Source organism: Synchiropus splendidus, chromosome 17 (genome assembly GCF_027744825.2).
Source record: "Synchiropus splendidus isolate RoL2022-P1 chromosome 17, RoL_Sspl_1.0, whole genome shotgun sequence".
NCBI lineage: Eukaryota > Metazoa > Chordata > Actinopteri > Syngnathiformes > Callionymidae > Synchiropus > Synchiropus splendidus.
Window position 1 is genome coordinate 8,319,284 of NC_071350.1, and position 15,325 is coordinate 8,334,608.

Sequence of the window (15,325 nt, forward strand, 5' to 3'; positions counted from 1 at the left end):
GCCCACCCCTCCTGTCCAAGCCCGCTCTCGGAAAGATCACCCTCCTGAACAAAGCATAACACTGCGGCCAAATCATTCCACCCTCCGAAGTCTTTACGGTCCGAGAGCGGAAGGCGTTCCAGAGGAAAGACTAGATGCTGGAAGGGTTTATCAGGCTGCTGCCATGGCCAGCAGGGTGCTGGCTCACTCAAGAGGGAATGCCACACAAGGGTCAGATGCGTGCGGATGATCAATACCTTTTCCTGAAGCGACAGACAGCGGGGAAGCCTGAGTTCCAGTTTGACGATGGTGATGAAGTCGCTCTCCGGACGTTCATCCTCACTGGTGTTGCACAGAGATAGAGGATGGTACTGTAGACATTAGAGGAAAAGTGGGGGTCAGTTAATGAACCACAAACTCATTTTCATCACGTAAACACTATTTCACCATTGATCATGTTGACTGCTTTATTAAGAACTTAAAAGTACTTCAAGGCTGATAAAATAACTAACATGTTCAAACCATGTTGGCACAAGTATATTCAAAAATGCCAAACATCTGCTTGTTGCATAATATTATTTTTAAAGGGACAAATAAAAACAAGCATGCTGCTATATCAAAAAAATGTAGGTCCATAAATACAAGGGAAGTCAGGTTAGAGAAGAAGCAGTGTGTGAGATTAATAAAATTGACAAAATAACGTAATAATCATGAATCAAAGGCACAATGTTATTTATTTATTCATTTTTTAAATATTTGGAGCTTAATTCAATGAAGACTAAACAAGTTTAAAGCTGAATTTTCTCCAATATAAATATAAAAAAAATTACAGCTGTATCATAAATGTCGGTTTTAAAATAAGATTCACAGAATCAAAAAAAAATACAAGGTAATGAAAAATGAAAAGAATTGTTTTAAATAATAACAACGAAATATGAAACTTTCTTTCACAGGGAACATTTTTCAAGGCATCAATTCCAGGTGCACCCCCTTGTGATGTCATAACCAAAACATCCATGATGGTCTAAATGAGATTTTTTTTCCCACTGGCCACATGGGGCCAGATGTGTGAAGGCAATAGGATGTGTGTGGTCCCCAACTCAAAACAATCGAATGAGGACAATTCGAAATGAAACTGCACCATTTAATGGTGTCTTTTCAATCATTCACTATATTCCATATCTACCAATAATTATCACAGAAAGACAACCAGAGGTGAAAATCCACCTTGACTCCAGGTTCTTGACCTTCCCACCACTTGAGCAACAACTGCGCTTGATAACAGCCGCTGTGTCATATTAAGGCGTTTCCTCATGAACTGGTTAATATCAAGAGGAAAAACTTTGGCACCCTGGAAAATCAATTACACAGATATCAGTGCTCGCTCCCACCCAGGTCCATGAGGACTGAAAGAATGAGATGTCGGCTCATGTAGGAACATTTGATCCCCTCTGAAAGGGAGGAAACTCATAGCTGCTGAAAGGCTGCATTTAAGAGCTCAAGGGATCCCGGTTGTGTTTGCGAGTCACAGACATGCTGTCACGAGTACGGGGAATTGCACGGCACTGCTGGAGAAAGCCAACCTCTGGCTTACACACTTGTCGCGGAGCAGCACTCTCTTGGAACACCCCTGCAGCGCAGACCTGGTTCTGTCCTGGTGGGCCGCTTCATGTCAATATTAACTGAGGTCAAGAGGCTCCCCTCTTCATCTCACTCCATGGAAATCCCTAAATTAAAAAGACCCATGGGTGACATCAACAGCTGGCACCCCGGTCTGGTGCGATTGACGTAATGTGGCACTCTGGTGCCGTCCGTCATAGGAGCAGCCATGTAGGACAAACAAAGTCACCATATTGTTAAACAAGAAATGACGGAATACAGAGATCAGTGAAGGAGCAGCGTAGTGGCCACTGTTATCTATCACATATTGGTGGTTTTGATATAGTTTTTCATTGATTGAATATTATATGCGGATCGCTGAGTGTTACCTCAAGATGTTCCCTCGCCAGATTAGATACAGAAACCGCCTGTTATGACTTCTCCTCAGCTCATCTAAGTGATCTGGAAGAGCACAGTCAGTTTTCTGCAACAAGGATTTGAGTTGGATCAAAAAGTGTCCAAACCTTCTACATCACAACCCCCTTCATTTTGGGGTAACTTAATTGTTGGCATTAAACAATGCTCATGAAACTTAAATCAGGGCGTCTCCAAACCCAAGGCCAGAGAAATGTAGCTCAGAGTTTACATTTTAGCACGAGGAGAAACCAACCAGACATCGACACATATGCTTGCATTTGAGAGGACATGGGGAAGTGCCATCAGAAGACTGGAGCCACATCTGGGGCCACCGGGTGCAGGTAAAAAGTGAGACACTCGAGTGTCCCCATCGATGGACTTAGATTGGGCACTCTCTCATCGGGAAACGCCAGAGTTTGGCATTACATTTTCAGTCACAAAAGCAACGGCAATGGCACATGATTTTTCTTCTTCAGTCAAACCTCAATTTATACAAGCATGCCATTTGATAGGGAAGCCACAATTGTGTGAAGTCTCCAGAGGTCGTGACGTGAAGTCGTGATAGACGCTGGCAGAGGCGAAAAGTTTTCAAAAGCACATTAAAAGCCTTTCTCTCTCTAAATTGGATGAACGGTCCAAGATTAATAGACATGAGTGACATCCTGCCCTTTATGATGGCGCCCCTGATCAGGAAAAGCACTGCCAGCTGCCTGCAACCGTCCACATTTATGAGGCTCAAATTAGAGGCTTACAGTTGAACTTGGCGATTCACAAAGAAAATGAATCGTATATAGTTTATAGTTAAGCTGCTTCCTATGGCCTGACCTCTGCCCCGTTTTGTGCGATAGGTTCGTGACAGATGTGGAAAACCAGTCATGTTTTATTATAACTTGGATTTCACAACGAGAAAGAAACGCTTTTAAAATCTCCAAGCACTCTCTTGATCACATCTGGATCTTGCAGAAGGACATGTTGATGCATGAGGTTGTGCAATCTAACCTTATAAATTAGATTATAATCCCGAGGAAGAGCCAATGAACCACAGAGTCTTTTTTGGTTTCGCAACTGTTGACTTTGCTGAGAACAAATACACTGGAAGTTCAAATGTATCAGTCAGAAGCAACCGGCTGAAGCACTTGTGTGTGTTCTGGATCAGCACATACCTGCCTCCTCTCCGAGCCAGACATGCAGTTCATCCTGCCTAATGTTCAGTGATGCAGCGCAGCATATCGTTCAACAGCCTAAGCAATTAGTTCCAACGAAAGATAAGAATCCATTATGATCAGCTGAAGATGATGCCACATTGATATACCACATCAACGCCCATGTGCTCAGCACCATACAAGAGGTTAGTAGGAAGGCCTCCTCCAGTGCAGAATGGTCAAAAGAAAAGTTATTTATTGCTAAAAGCAAAGATGACCAACCGCAGTATTTGTCGAAGTGATACGGACATTCTACGTTCCGCCTTCTCAGGAATATTTTGTCTGCTTCTTTGACGTATAATTCTCAATATTTCAAAGTCATAGAGTGACTTTTGTTTGCCATCAAGTGGTTACACTTACAATGGATATTAAGATGTTCTATCAAAAGATTTTTGTTGGCCAACATATCGATTGAGACTTGAGCTCCTCAAGCGTTGTATGATAACAAAAGCATGTTGGTCTTGTCATATAGTATATTACATTCAGAAATCAGACTCAGAATCACTGCATCATGTTGGCATGCCTGTCCTTCTTTTCAGTGCTGTGGAAACGGCCAACCTCGAGAGCGATTGACCATTCAAGATAGGAGAACCATCACTTGCTCTCAGCTAGCGTCTTTAGACACAATATAAATTTGTTAACCCATCATCTGGGAGAGGCTCAGGGTAGACCAGCTGCCCCTTCACACTGAGAGAAGCTAGTTGAGGTTGTCAGATATTCAGCCACACAAAGCTTTCTAATCCAGTTTAATTTCATATAAAGACATTTGGAGACTGAAAGCTGTTGTTTTTTTTGTTGGTGTAACAGAGACAAAGAAGCACAGCAAGGAAATTATTTAGAACTATATCAGGATGGTCTTGTACTTGAAATCCGACTTTGTTTAAGTGGTTATATCCAGTTCGTTCACAGACAAGACATAACATCATCTTTGAGTTGACTAAGCCGCTTCAACCTAGATGTTGGTTAACCAACTCTAAGTAGCACCATTGGTCCCACGAATCAATTAAAACACACACAGCCACTGCACTAAAAATGGACCAACCTAAACATAATTTGTTTTTTGAGCGGCCTTGAGATAGAGGGGCATGGGAAAACCAAATCACAGCGTCTCGATTTCACAGGGACCAGAAACCACAACGCACGCTAGCTGCTCCCCACAGACTTTTAACAATGTGCTCCTCTGCGCTCCCTTCCACCTCTGCCTGCTCATCTGCTTAGATGTGCAGAGAAATTCACATGTCCCTCGCTTCCTTTGTAGCCTCGATTAAAGACATTCCTCGCTCGCTCAATCAGAGCCCAAAACATTCCGAGACATGAAGCTCCCAGCCTCAAAAAACAAAAACATGGACCGAGAAGGGGGAAAATAAATAGTAGCTGTGGTGAGAAGTTGATAATATTTTTTCCTCTCAGTAGCCCCGTGGATCGTCTCTTTTCATCTGCCAATAATCAGCAAGAGAGCATTCTAGTTCATCTGCTGCCAGCATGGAGCCAGACCCAGAGAGTTATGTCAGATCGTGTTAAAAAGGGAAGACACTGGAAGAGTTGGCGCCTCGCATCACTATTTAAAATCCAACTAAGAGCTGGGCCGGTGATGAGGTTCCAGTTTGGCCCAGGTTACACTGAAGCAAATTCATAGGATGAAAAAGAGATGTAATCCAGCTCTGCAGAGCCTGTTCCTCATACACACACAAACACACACAGACTATAACCAATTGCAATAGCTGACCCATGTCTTGACCCGTCTAGACCAGATACCACATGGGGCCTTTTGCCTGTATCTATCTGGCCGTCATGATGTCAGATATTGTTTCATGTTTAGAGTTTCAACTCAGTTTTTTTTTCCCTGAGCGTCAAGATTTTCTCAATCACTATTACCTAACACATTTTATACTGATCTTTACATACATTTTGAATCCATACAATTCAGCAATTACTGTATCACTTTATGTCTTCTTTTATCCTTTTATTTTCTAGTATTTTTTTTGTTTTTACACTCCATTTATATAATTGCAGTTTTACTGAATTTATTAAAGTTTAGCTTAATAAAGTCTCTTCCATGTTCATTACAGCAGGTAAGTCATGATGTAGTATTGTCAAAATCAAGATGCACTACTGCACACTGTCTTCCCCCAAAAGTTGCAATAAAAGTCAATACAGTTTGTCGGTCAGAAAATAAAACCACCAAAACACTTTTGATACGATTGACTCTTCCTTGTTAACAAGCTAAATAGTTTGAACTTTGGGACTTCACACAGCAAAAGATTTAAAATAATCGATATTTAAATACATTTAAATAGACAAACAATTAAATTGGATTTATTTATAAATTGATATTATTTTCTGTAGACATTGACTATCTGACTCTGATTTTTTTACCGCTTTTCCCTTTCCTTTTTTCCCATTTCTTCATGATATTTTCCATGACTTACTTGCAAATATCTTACTTTTTGTCATGTTTGTGACCTTCAAAGTATAATGTTTTTATGTTAATGTATAATGTTTTTTGGGTTTGGCTGTGGTGTCAGTACACAGGCGAAAACAGCGCATTTTGAGTGCTTTAATGTCAATAAAAGATGTGAGGAGTTCATGATTCAAGTTCAGCGAGTTTGCTTCATGAGTCTGTCTCAATGCTGGGCCCCGTTTTCAAAATAAGTTTAGAAGTCTGCAATATGTTTCAGAAACACCCCAAAATCTGTGGACAAGAACATAATCTCATTTTTTAATTAAAAGAAAAAAAAATTACCACTGCTTAGGTGCAACTTCAGTTGAAAAAATGTAGCTTAGAAATCAAGATTTAGAAAACAAATTTTAAATTTACAACAAGTCTAGACTCTAAACAAAGAGCATTTCCATTCATTTCTTTTAGCATTTGGCAAAATGGCACACTGGTCCCACATCAAATCATATGTATGGATACATTATATATATGTGTATATATACTTAAGCTATTTAATGCTAGTCAATAAAGACTAGCATTAAAGAACTGTGACACAAAATTACAGAGTTTCGAGGGTCAGCATGTGTTTGAAGCAAATGAAGTCACTCAAACTTTGATGATCTTCTTTGATGAGCTTTACGGTTACTCAAGTCCAAACTTTGAACATGAGCACAGAGATATTCAGATGAGGCGCAGAAAAAAACAACATTATTCATCATTAAAGGACCCATGTTTATGAAAGGAAACAATCATGGTCTCTTTTTCAACTTAAATAACTGCGATACACATCTATGACCGAGATAACGCTGTGTATAAATCTTTAGTTCAGTGAGCCGGCCTTGAGGTTTTACCGGAACGCCACATCTTCCCGCTGCACTTAACTGACAATGTCAGCCCGGTATCCATAACACCAACCACAGACAGGAAACGTGATCTCGTAATGAGGCCTGAATAATAACCGCTAGATCCAAATTAGCCTGCGCACTTTGGGCTTGTGTCCCGAACCAAGCCTCCAATATACAGAGAACACAAAGATGAAGATGCTAATCAAATTATGCTGCTGATGGGATAAAAATATTTAGACAAGACTAGAACTGTGTCTGAAATTAGTGCCATGCCCATCATCTCGTAAAACAAAGATCCTTTCAACAGATGAGGCGCTAAACTTTTATTAATAGACTCAGTCACCGCAGATGTGAGGAAGGTGGAGCATTCCTTCGTATTACAAACCAATTAAACCCAGGAAGGACAGAAAATCTAATTGAGGTTCAAAGGAGTTTCCCTGGGAATTTTGATAATGAGACAGGAAAACAGTCACAGCGAGAACGCTGTCTATAATTTCATTGAGAATTGAAGTGCATTATAGGAAGTTTGAAGAGATGAATGTCAGAGAATCTATCCCAGACATACCAGTGAGGATGGGAAATGGATATGACATGCACTTTTTAAATAGCTCCAAAAGACACTCACTGGGGTTTATCTTTAATATCACCTCCATCTGTTCAGACTGGACTGGTCCAAATGTATCTACATGAAGATGCAACTGTGTATAAGTTCTGGTCACATACTACAGTCTGTCAACACCAACTTCATAACAGCTTCTTCTAGGTTCACAGAGCAAAAAGGGAATTTCGTTAAAACACCGCAAAAGATGACTTAAACCACACAAATGATCCATCGTGGAGAGACCCAGAGTACACGTACTAGTCCTCATTGTGCAGTGTAGGCAGACCCAGTCATGGTGGAGCCACTCTATCACACAGTTGCCCTGGGAATTGGGAATGTCTCGATATTCCACCAAGGGAGGAGGTTCATTATGAGAGTGAAGTCTGGGCTTTGTTACTTACAATAGGTAGCTGCTCCTGCAACATCTGATTATTGGAAGGAAACATACTGAAGCCTCCCTTTTTAACTTTATTATTTCAGATAACTTTCTGTGTTTAACCCTTTATATATAATGATTAACACCCAAAGGTTCCCAGTGTGTGAGCAACACTACAGTGTGTCTAATTTGTATATTTTCCTGTTTTTTTATTTCATTTTATTTATCCTTGCGGTTACACTTTAGATTAGGGAACATATAGCGCTTACTCCCAAGTGTATTAACAGCATATTAGTCTGTATTTAATCAGAATAAAGTAGTTGTTTCCTCCTATCAGCTCCATCATTACTAATTATTAGCTGTAATAAGCAAGTACTTAATTTATTAATGTATATTATAATGTATGAGTATAATAACAGAACAACTGTGAGCCAAGTCATTCAGTTACTCTTTTTCCCGACTTTGCCATTTCAAACTTTTAATTCATGTGTGGTCATCATCACCACTCGACAGCAGACTTGTGAATTTGGTTGAACAACAAAAGCTGTAAATGGACTCCATTACTCACTTCCTTTCAGAGTTCTACAGTCACATAACCTACCAGAGCACACGTTTGAATATTTACCAAACTGAAACTGCCAACATCCACGGCCACTCCATCAGCCTTAGGCCAGCGTCGCGCTATAGATTTCAAAGCCCGCAGTTAAACACAAACACAGCACTTCCCTGTCATAACAAGCCAGTGGCTCAGTAACCAGGCAGTTTGTTAGTATTGCAGTGATCCTTCTTCCCCGTGGACACGGGGGCCACATCCACATGTCCCCCAGGCTTCCTCCGGCCCTTCCCTGGCCCACAGCAGCACTCTAACAGCCTGCTCGGGTTCCACAACATCAGTCAGACTGAAAACTAACATTTTCACTTTGTCAATCATTTCAGGTTTAGTACGAAGGTCTGTGATGCGGAAAGAGATTAGTCTGAGGACTTAGTAGACTTAAAAATAGCTTGGAGACTTTTATTTTCGAGAATATTTTGCGCCACAAATATACAGACTCACAAAATGTTTCATTCACATATGCAGATGCTGCATCACCAACCAAAATTATGAATTCACAAAAAATGTATCAAGAATTAGGCACAAAAGTGGTAGATTGAAATAAACAGATGGTTTTCACTTCATATCTGATTAAAAACAAAGAAAGTTTTGAACGGACTGATGCAAACATCCAGGCTGTATTTTCAGACTCCTTGGACTGAAGCCAAACTCTAAACTCTAAACCTCTTGATCTGAATGCTGTCTGGAAAAACTGGCGAAAAACAGTGGCTCTCCTGACTGAGAGACAGGTGCTATATTTTAACACCATTTAAAAAAAAGAGAAAATTGAGTAGTGGCGCCTTCTCATTCATTTTGATCCGGTCCCTCACCAGCGCCTGTCCCAACATCCATTATGTCTGCAGTGCAGCCAAAATACAGGTCAAACCTTTTATTGCTTTCACTTCCAGTTGCTGGCCCTCGTAAAGCCGAAGAAAGCCCTGAGTGTGTCTGAAAACGAGTGAAAGAATGTGTTTAGTGCTGCAGGACAACAGAACAGGCTGGAAACACAGCGGGATCAGAGAATGCCTCATAAATTAAAAATACAATTCGATCCTTGCGTTGTAAACAAGAACAACATTCAAGCTTTCCTTTATCGCTTGTATTATTGTGTTCAAATTGCAAAAAGACATAAATTATTTGTGGTTGAGAAGAATAATTAAAACTCTTTTGCATTGACATGGCTGGGTCGTGGGGGCAGCAGTCGAAGTAAACAGTCCCATCTCCTAAGAACCCTCTGAGGGCTGTGCCGGTTCCGGTTCCTGAACGGGCCAGTTCTGAGAGGGAAAAGAACTGGTTGAGAACCTGTCTCAGCTAGAACCAATAAAAGTTCGATCTGGAAAACTGTGATATCATCAAAGTTAGAGTCATATTCTCTGTTCACAAAAAGAGAGGGAAGTCATGAAAGAGCTGGAAATTCAATTAAATATTTGCTTTGTGACCCATGGTTTCAACCCCTGTCAGAAGTTCACACTCTCAATTGATCATACATACGATGTGGTGAACACTTCAAAGGCTCTTTTTGTGGGGGGTAAATCCTCAAAACCCAAATGAAGAACACTCAAAACCACCTTCCAAGATTTATCAGCGGGCACCAGGCGCAAGGGTATAAAATGTCACTAAATTAAGTGCGGCTCTCAGACACCTCTTTGCGACCAATAAAACCTAATTCGTACAAACCACACAAATGTCTTCTCACGACCTCAACTGTGAAGCAGCGGCTGAGTGTTTACAACATGCCTTTTAATTGGCATAATTGTTTTTCTTTAGCGGCTTTATTTTGGCTTAGCTGTGAAGCAGGTGTTAGAACTGCCTGATTTATGGAGCAAGAATGCGCTGAGAGCTTTTCAAGAGCACAGATGTTTCTGTCCACTGTTCCCTTGCTCTCCAAAGTAGAGTGAGAAGAAGCGGTGGAAAGCTAAACGCGCGGCTGCCTGCAGCACCATGTGACTTCCACTTTAAGGTGAAGACACCCGGCGGATGCTGAATGTCTCAGCTCCAGATGGTTCCTGTCTTGTTTTAGTGGCCAAGCAGAGAGCGGACTTGAGTTCTGTCCGGGCAGAGGTGGAGCAGGAGTGGGGGTGATTGCTTCTGAGGAGTGGGCAAGCAGCCAGCAGCATGGAGCTCCTCATGGAATGCCATGGAAAAATGAGACACAGGAATGCAGACTCCATTGAGCAGTGTAAACAGGCCGGGCGGAGAGAATGCTGCTACGCCACTTTGAAGTGGCTTCGTCTCTCTATCGCCCGCGCAAACACCGTGACGTACCGCTGTGTGATTATCTGAGCGAGCAGAATTTTCAGTCGCACTTTGTTTGGCTAGTGACATCGATGCCAGGACGGAACACTCTCCCTATTTATGACCCACAAACAGATGCATGGGATTTGACACATGTGGACACACATGCGCCCCCACACATGCCTGCGCCGTCACATACAGTAACACACAAACAGAAGCTCACACCTGCTGTCCCAGAATATGTGCAACACTTCAAAGCTTCCGGTCGGGCGAATGCCGGGAATTGACTCTTGAACCTTCTCCGCTACAGTATGCTCTTTCAACATCTCTGTTCAACAGCGATATCAGGGGAAGAATGTCTCTGGAGCAGACAGCAGACTGCCAGGCACCACAGGTTCTCCAGCGGCGTTTGAGCTGGCCGCTGAGGAATCCACTGTAGTGGGCAGGTAAACACTGATGCCCTTTGGAACTCAGCTCTCACTTTTTTTTTACATTATAACTTACAGTTCTTTGCATTTAATAAGAATATTTATGGTAATTTATGGTAAATATTAGCAAACATGTAAGGGAATTTGATGTGTCCAAAAACTTAAAAAAATGTACTTGTACAGTTCAGTACAGTTTTTAAATTCAACCGTTCTTAGAGCTTTGAAGTATGCCAGAATTGGGGAAACCACTAGGGGCAAAGAGTGGCCCGACTTATCTGCCTCGATGTGGCAACATGAAATTAAAGTGAACCCCACTGGTCTTAAAGATGGGCTCCACATTGGTTTTAAGGACAGTTGGGTTTTTCTTTATGCAGGCAGTTGCTATAATCAAGCCTTTGTATTGTCGACTAGTACATGAAAATGTTCTGACTGACATCTTAGTGCTTGCTATCTTGAAGTCAATCTAGACAATTATGAGTTCGAGTTTATTACAGGACACGTCTGGGCATCACCCTTGACCTGCCATGATTGAATGCTGGTCCTCAAAATGCAACAATCCACAGCGTGACACTCAAATCACACAAATTTGACCTATATCAAGCACTTTAACAGGCTGATGTGCTATGGGGGCAATGTGCAGCATGGGGTCCAGATACAGTCCTTTGCCTGTTCTTATGTGCTCCACAAAACTATAAAATAAGTGGTACCTTTTGCCCCGTCATTCACAACCAATTCCTTTTCATTCTCTTTATTTTCTTTTAAATCCTATCCTTCTCAAGAGTGAGGCTCATTTTAACAGTAGTTCCTGTCCCTCCAAATAATGAAAACCACCTTGTAATAAAGTGCATTCATATCATGTTCTGCCCAGTCATATGGATTGGTGACCTCTAACATTATTCACAGTGCATGATGTGGCCCTTGAGGAAATTAAATTATTTATTTAATTTATTATTTTGGACGTACACTATCATCCCAGTTTCTTTGGTGGTTCCTCCATTCTGTCCTTATTCGGGTCTCTGTTTCCATGTTCATTCTGTTATGACAGTGTAACAGTACTGGTGGTCACAGTGGCTTCCAGGTCGAACAAGAGTTCTGATGTATGAGGTGTCTCATGGGGTCTTTTTTTTTTTTTTTTTGATCTCATTCATGCAGAATGCCATGATCGAAATATCCTAAATATCTAGCGTCACTTAGCAAATAGGCAGATAATCTCATAACCACAAGCCAACAGAGACTAATATTTCAGTCACCTACAGTCCTACTGTACCTGCTGTATTACCAATTACTTAGTGACTAAGTTAGCATAGTGTGTCATCACTGATTACTCACGGACGTGAAAATATTCAGTGTTCTCTCTGGCTTGCACTTGCGGTGGTAAAATCTAGATAAACAAGCTTGCCTACAAGCAGGACATGCTAATGTTTAGCAAACTGACATGATTACAAAACATCGGCTGCGAACAGTTCCCATGTCAAGCCGTAAACTGTAAATAAAGTTGAATAAACTCAAGCGGCTATTCTTTAGCGTACATAGCCAAACAGGAACATCGTGTGCTAAACAATTTAGAATAGAGGGAAGACATTTACATTTACACCTCTAAGAGGAGAGAATCCTCACATCCCAAATATCTCATGGCAAACACACAGAAAAGGAATGAAAGTCTTAAATAGAGGTCGCAAAAACACTCAGCACCGACGCCATTAAGGACGCCACACGTTCATATGTATGCTCATAAATGTCAGTGGAGCGTATATACAGATAAATCACTCTCGTACTCGGAGAGAGTGTGTATACAGGACACACACAGACACTAACAAAATAAAGTTGAGCTGAGGCTGCTGCCGCTGTCTGTGTTCGGAGGGATTTTCACAGAGCGGTGCCACCTCGGCGAACACCAGAAGTCCCATGAATGAACTCTACAGTGTTCAGCTCTGAGTCCAGTCTGGTCTCCAATACGTAGATAAACATCCCATCCCATGAGCGCAAGATGGCTTTGGTTTGAATAAATTACATTTATTTAAACATCAATCCTCATTAAAATATATTTGGCACATAATTACAGAAGGGGAAACAGGGAGTACCAAGCCAGACTCAGACAAGAAAACACAAGGCGTCCTTCCACCGCAGCGGCCAAACTTCCTACTTTAAAGAGCTTTCAGCAGTCTCCCTCCGGATTCAGGGGGATGAAAGGTAAGGAGCCCGGAACAGCGTAGCCTGTCATCACCGCTGCGCTTTCATATCATAGGGAAGCTTCTAAATTGGTACTTGTGCTGCCTGGCAGGGCAGGTCGGCTGGTGTATTCTGGTACTCCACAGATAAATCTCCTCACCAGGGACAGACTGTCTGTGATTTACAGAGCAGCCTATACCACAATTGGGTACCACTTGACTGCTGGCCATTTCGAGAGACTGCCGATGAGGATAGGGTTGAAAAACAGAGTCAACAGACCTCTGTCGAACCTGGGAAGTCTCAGGCTAAATCTGTGATGTACAGACTATTTTAAACCCTGCTATATGTTTGCAGTCAGGAGGCGCTTGTGCAAAACATACTTATATTTGATGTTTGCAGAATGGTAAACAGCAGTTTGATGCTGTGCAGCCGCTTCCTGAAGAAGTGTTACTTTACTTTACTGGGAACTTAAGGCAGTGCATAACTGCAACCTCGCACCACCATCTCAGCAGGTTGGTGCATCATAAGAGCGTTCAAGATAACAGGTACAGCCGCTGTGCGGTAGATGTCAATCAGCTCTGTTAAACTCTGTCATGTTTTCAACTGTTCTGGGATTCTGCGGTTGACCTCAAAGTGCACCTCTGGCGGGTCACGATACGTTTTTGTCTAGCCTTTCACATTATATAATAATTCCTAATAATCCCTATGTTTTTCTGATAATTTATTCATATTTCTGAACACTGAAACTGGGGTTAAGTATTTTTTTTAGTGTTTTTTTTCTAAGAGCTCATTAAATCACATATGTTTGAAATATTTTTTTCATTCATAATTATTAAGTTGTATTGAATAGAGAAGACAGAATACCGCAGTCGCTACATTGTTTTTGTCACAGGAATACTTCTGTAAAAAATCCAAGCTTAATTTAAAAAGTACAGTCACACCCATAATGCTTTCATAATTAATACACAGATTAAGTTTTTATTAGGAAAACAAATAGTCGGCTTCAATTAGGCGTTCTGCCTCAAATACCCGCAGGATGTTTATATGAAAGGCACACACACCAATGTGCCTATTAAATGACACACAAAGGAAATGTCAAATTATTGGCTGTGAAGTATTTCTTAATCCATGCAGTCTCATTTATCACGCAGTAGCTAGAACTGACATAAATATTTGGCAGACATACATCAGTGTTTTTCTTTTTTTTAAACCACATCCGACAAAAGAGACATTTACAACCTGCATTTGACTTTGATCTTTCTAGGTATCATTTGTAAAGGAAATCCGGAGTTTATTTGTCATGATGACATAATCCTGAGTTTATGCTCAGCTATTGACTCTTATCAATGAAAGCTAGTATTGTGCAAGGGTCGCATGCTTTGATGAATGTCATAAAATGATAAACCTGAGGCTCCCGGGTCTTGACCGGCCCGGCAAACTTCAATCGGCATGTTGCAAAATAATAATCTATCACCTGATGGTGGTCACATTTTCAATGTGACCGTGGTCAGTAGCTTGCTATTTGGTATGTGTTTTTCTTGAGTGTTCTTCTTGAAATCTTGAGTGGATAAATAAGGCTTTGGAGAAGGAACTCACACTCGTGGATCTCATATCAATGTCTGTAAACAAGACATTGCTGTTCTTCTCCTGGCAGCTGCAGAGAAACACTGGATTCAATTAGAGGTCAAGTTAAGGTCTCAATCTTTTTCATTTTATCATCACTGGCTGGGATCGACATGCGGCACAACATCTGAATGCTTGATGTCCTCGGCAAGAGACAGCTAGAGAATTCCTCTGCTTCTGCTTGCAATCTGAAAGTATCTGCCAAATGACTAAAACAGTTGCTGGTGATTCCAGGGAGTTCCTCAACTCATTTCCTGCTGGAGTATTTACTTCAATCAGCTATTCAAGGAGCTTCTTCTACTGGGCCCCATCAAAACATCTCCGACTTTGTCCTCACCTTGTCTTGCAGATCAGATTTATCCAATATTTTTTTTTTTACTAAAATTGCAAGTAAATCTGGGGCTTAACAATCCATGACAGCCCCGGGGAAAGTTGGCATTCATCGGTGAGATTGACTTTGTCTAAAAATGACAAAAACAGAAGAGAGAGCCTGGATAAGCCAGAAAGCCCTGAATTCCTCAGATAGTGTATTGTGGCACTACAGATGAATCAAATCCTCTGTACCTCTGAGGGGACCTGAACCCTCAGGCAGGTGGGGTACTTCCACTTGAACATATTTTTCCTGGCGTGTGACGATAGTTTATGACGTGAATGATGAGTCGACGGGCTCAGAGGTAGATTTCAAAACACCCACTTTTTTATTTATGTCCCATATACTTTCCTTTGAAGTGTCCAGAACATATGCGACACTGAATTCTAAAGGCAAAGAAACCACTTCTACCATTACACTCTTCTACGTAATAAACATGACCCAAATACAAA

At 41.3% G+C, this 15,325-nt stretch overlaps 1 protein-coding gene across 2 annotated transcripts in view; it reads right to left on the minus strand.

The window, feature by feature from the left end:
- Window positions 1-15,325, minus strand: part of LOC128747908 (E3 ubiquitin-protein ligase RNF43) — a 74,893-nt gene that overhangs the window by 28,702 nt on the left and 30,866 nt on the right. Inside the window, exons 1-2 of one of the 2 annotated variants that reach the window (XM_053846132.1) lie at window positions 3,159-3,418; window positions 237-350 (exon numbers count right to left, since the gene is read on the minus strand). In XM_053846132.1, the coding sequence (XP_053702107.1) occupies window positions 237-350; window positions 3,159-3,191 (147 nt within the window). In that variant the 5' untranslated portion in view covers window positions 3,192-3,418. Of the gene's footprint in view, window positions 1-236; window positions 351-3,158; window positions 3,419-15,325 lie in introns of those variants that run through there. The other variant, XM_053846131.1, reaches the window with a different exon arrangement.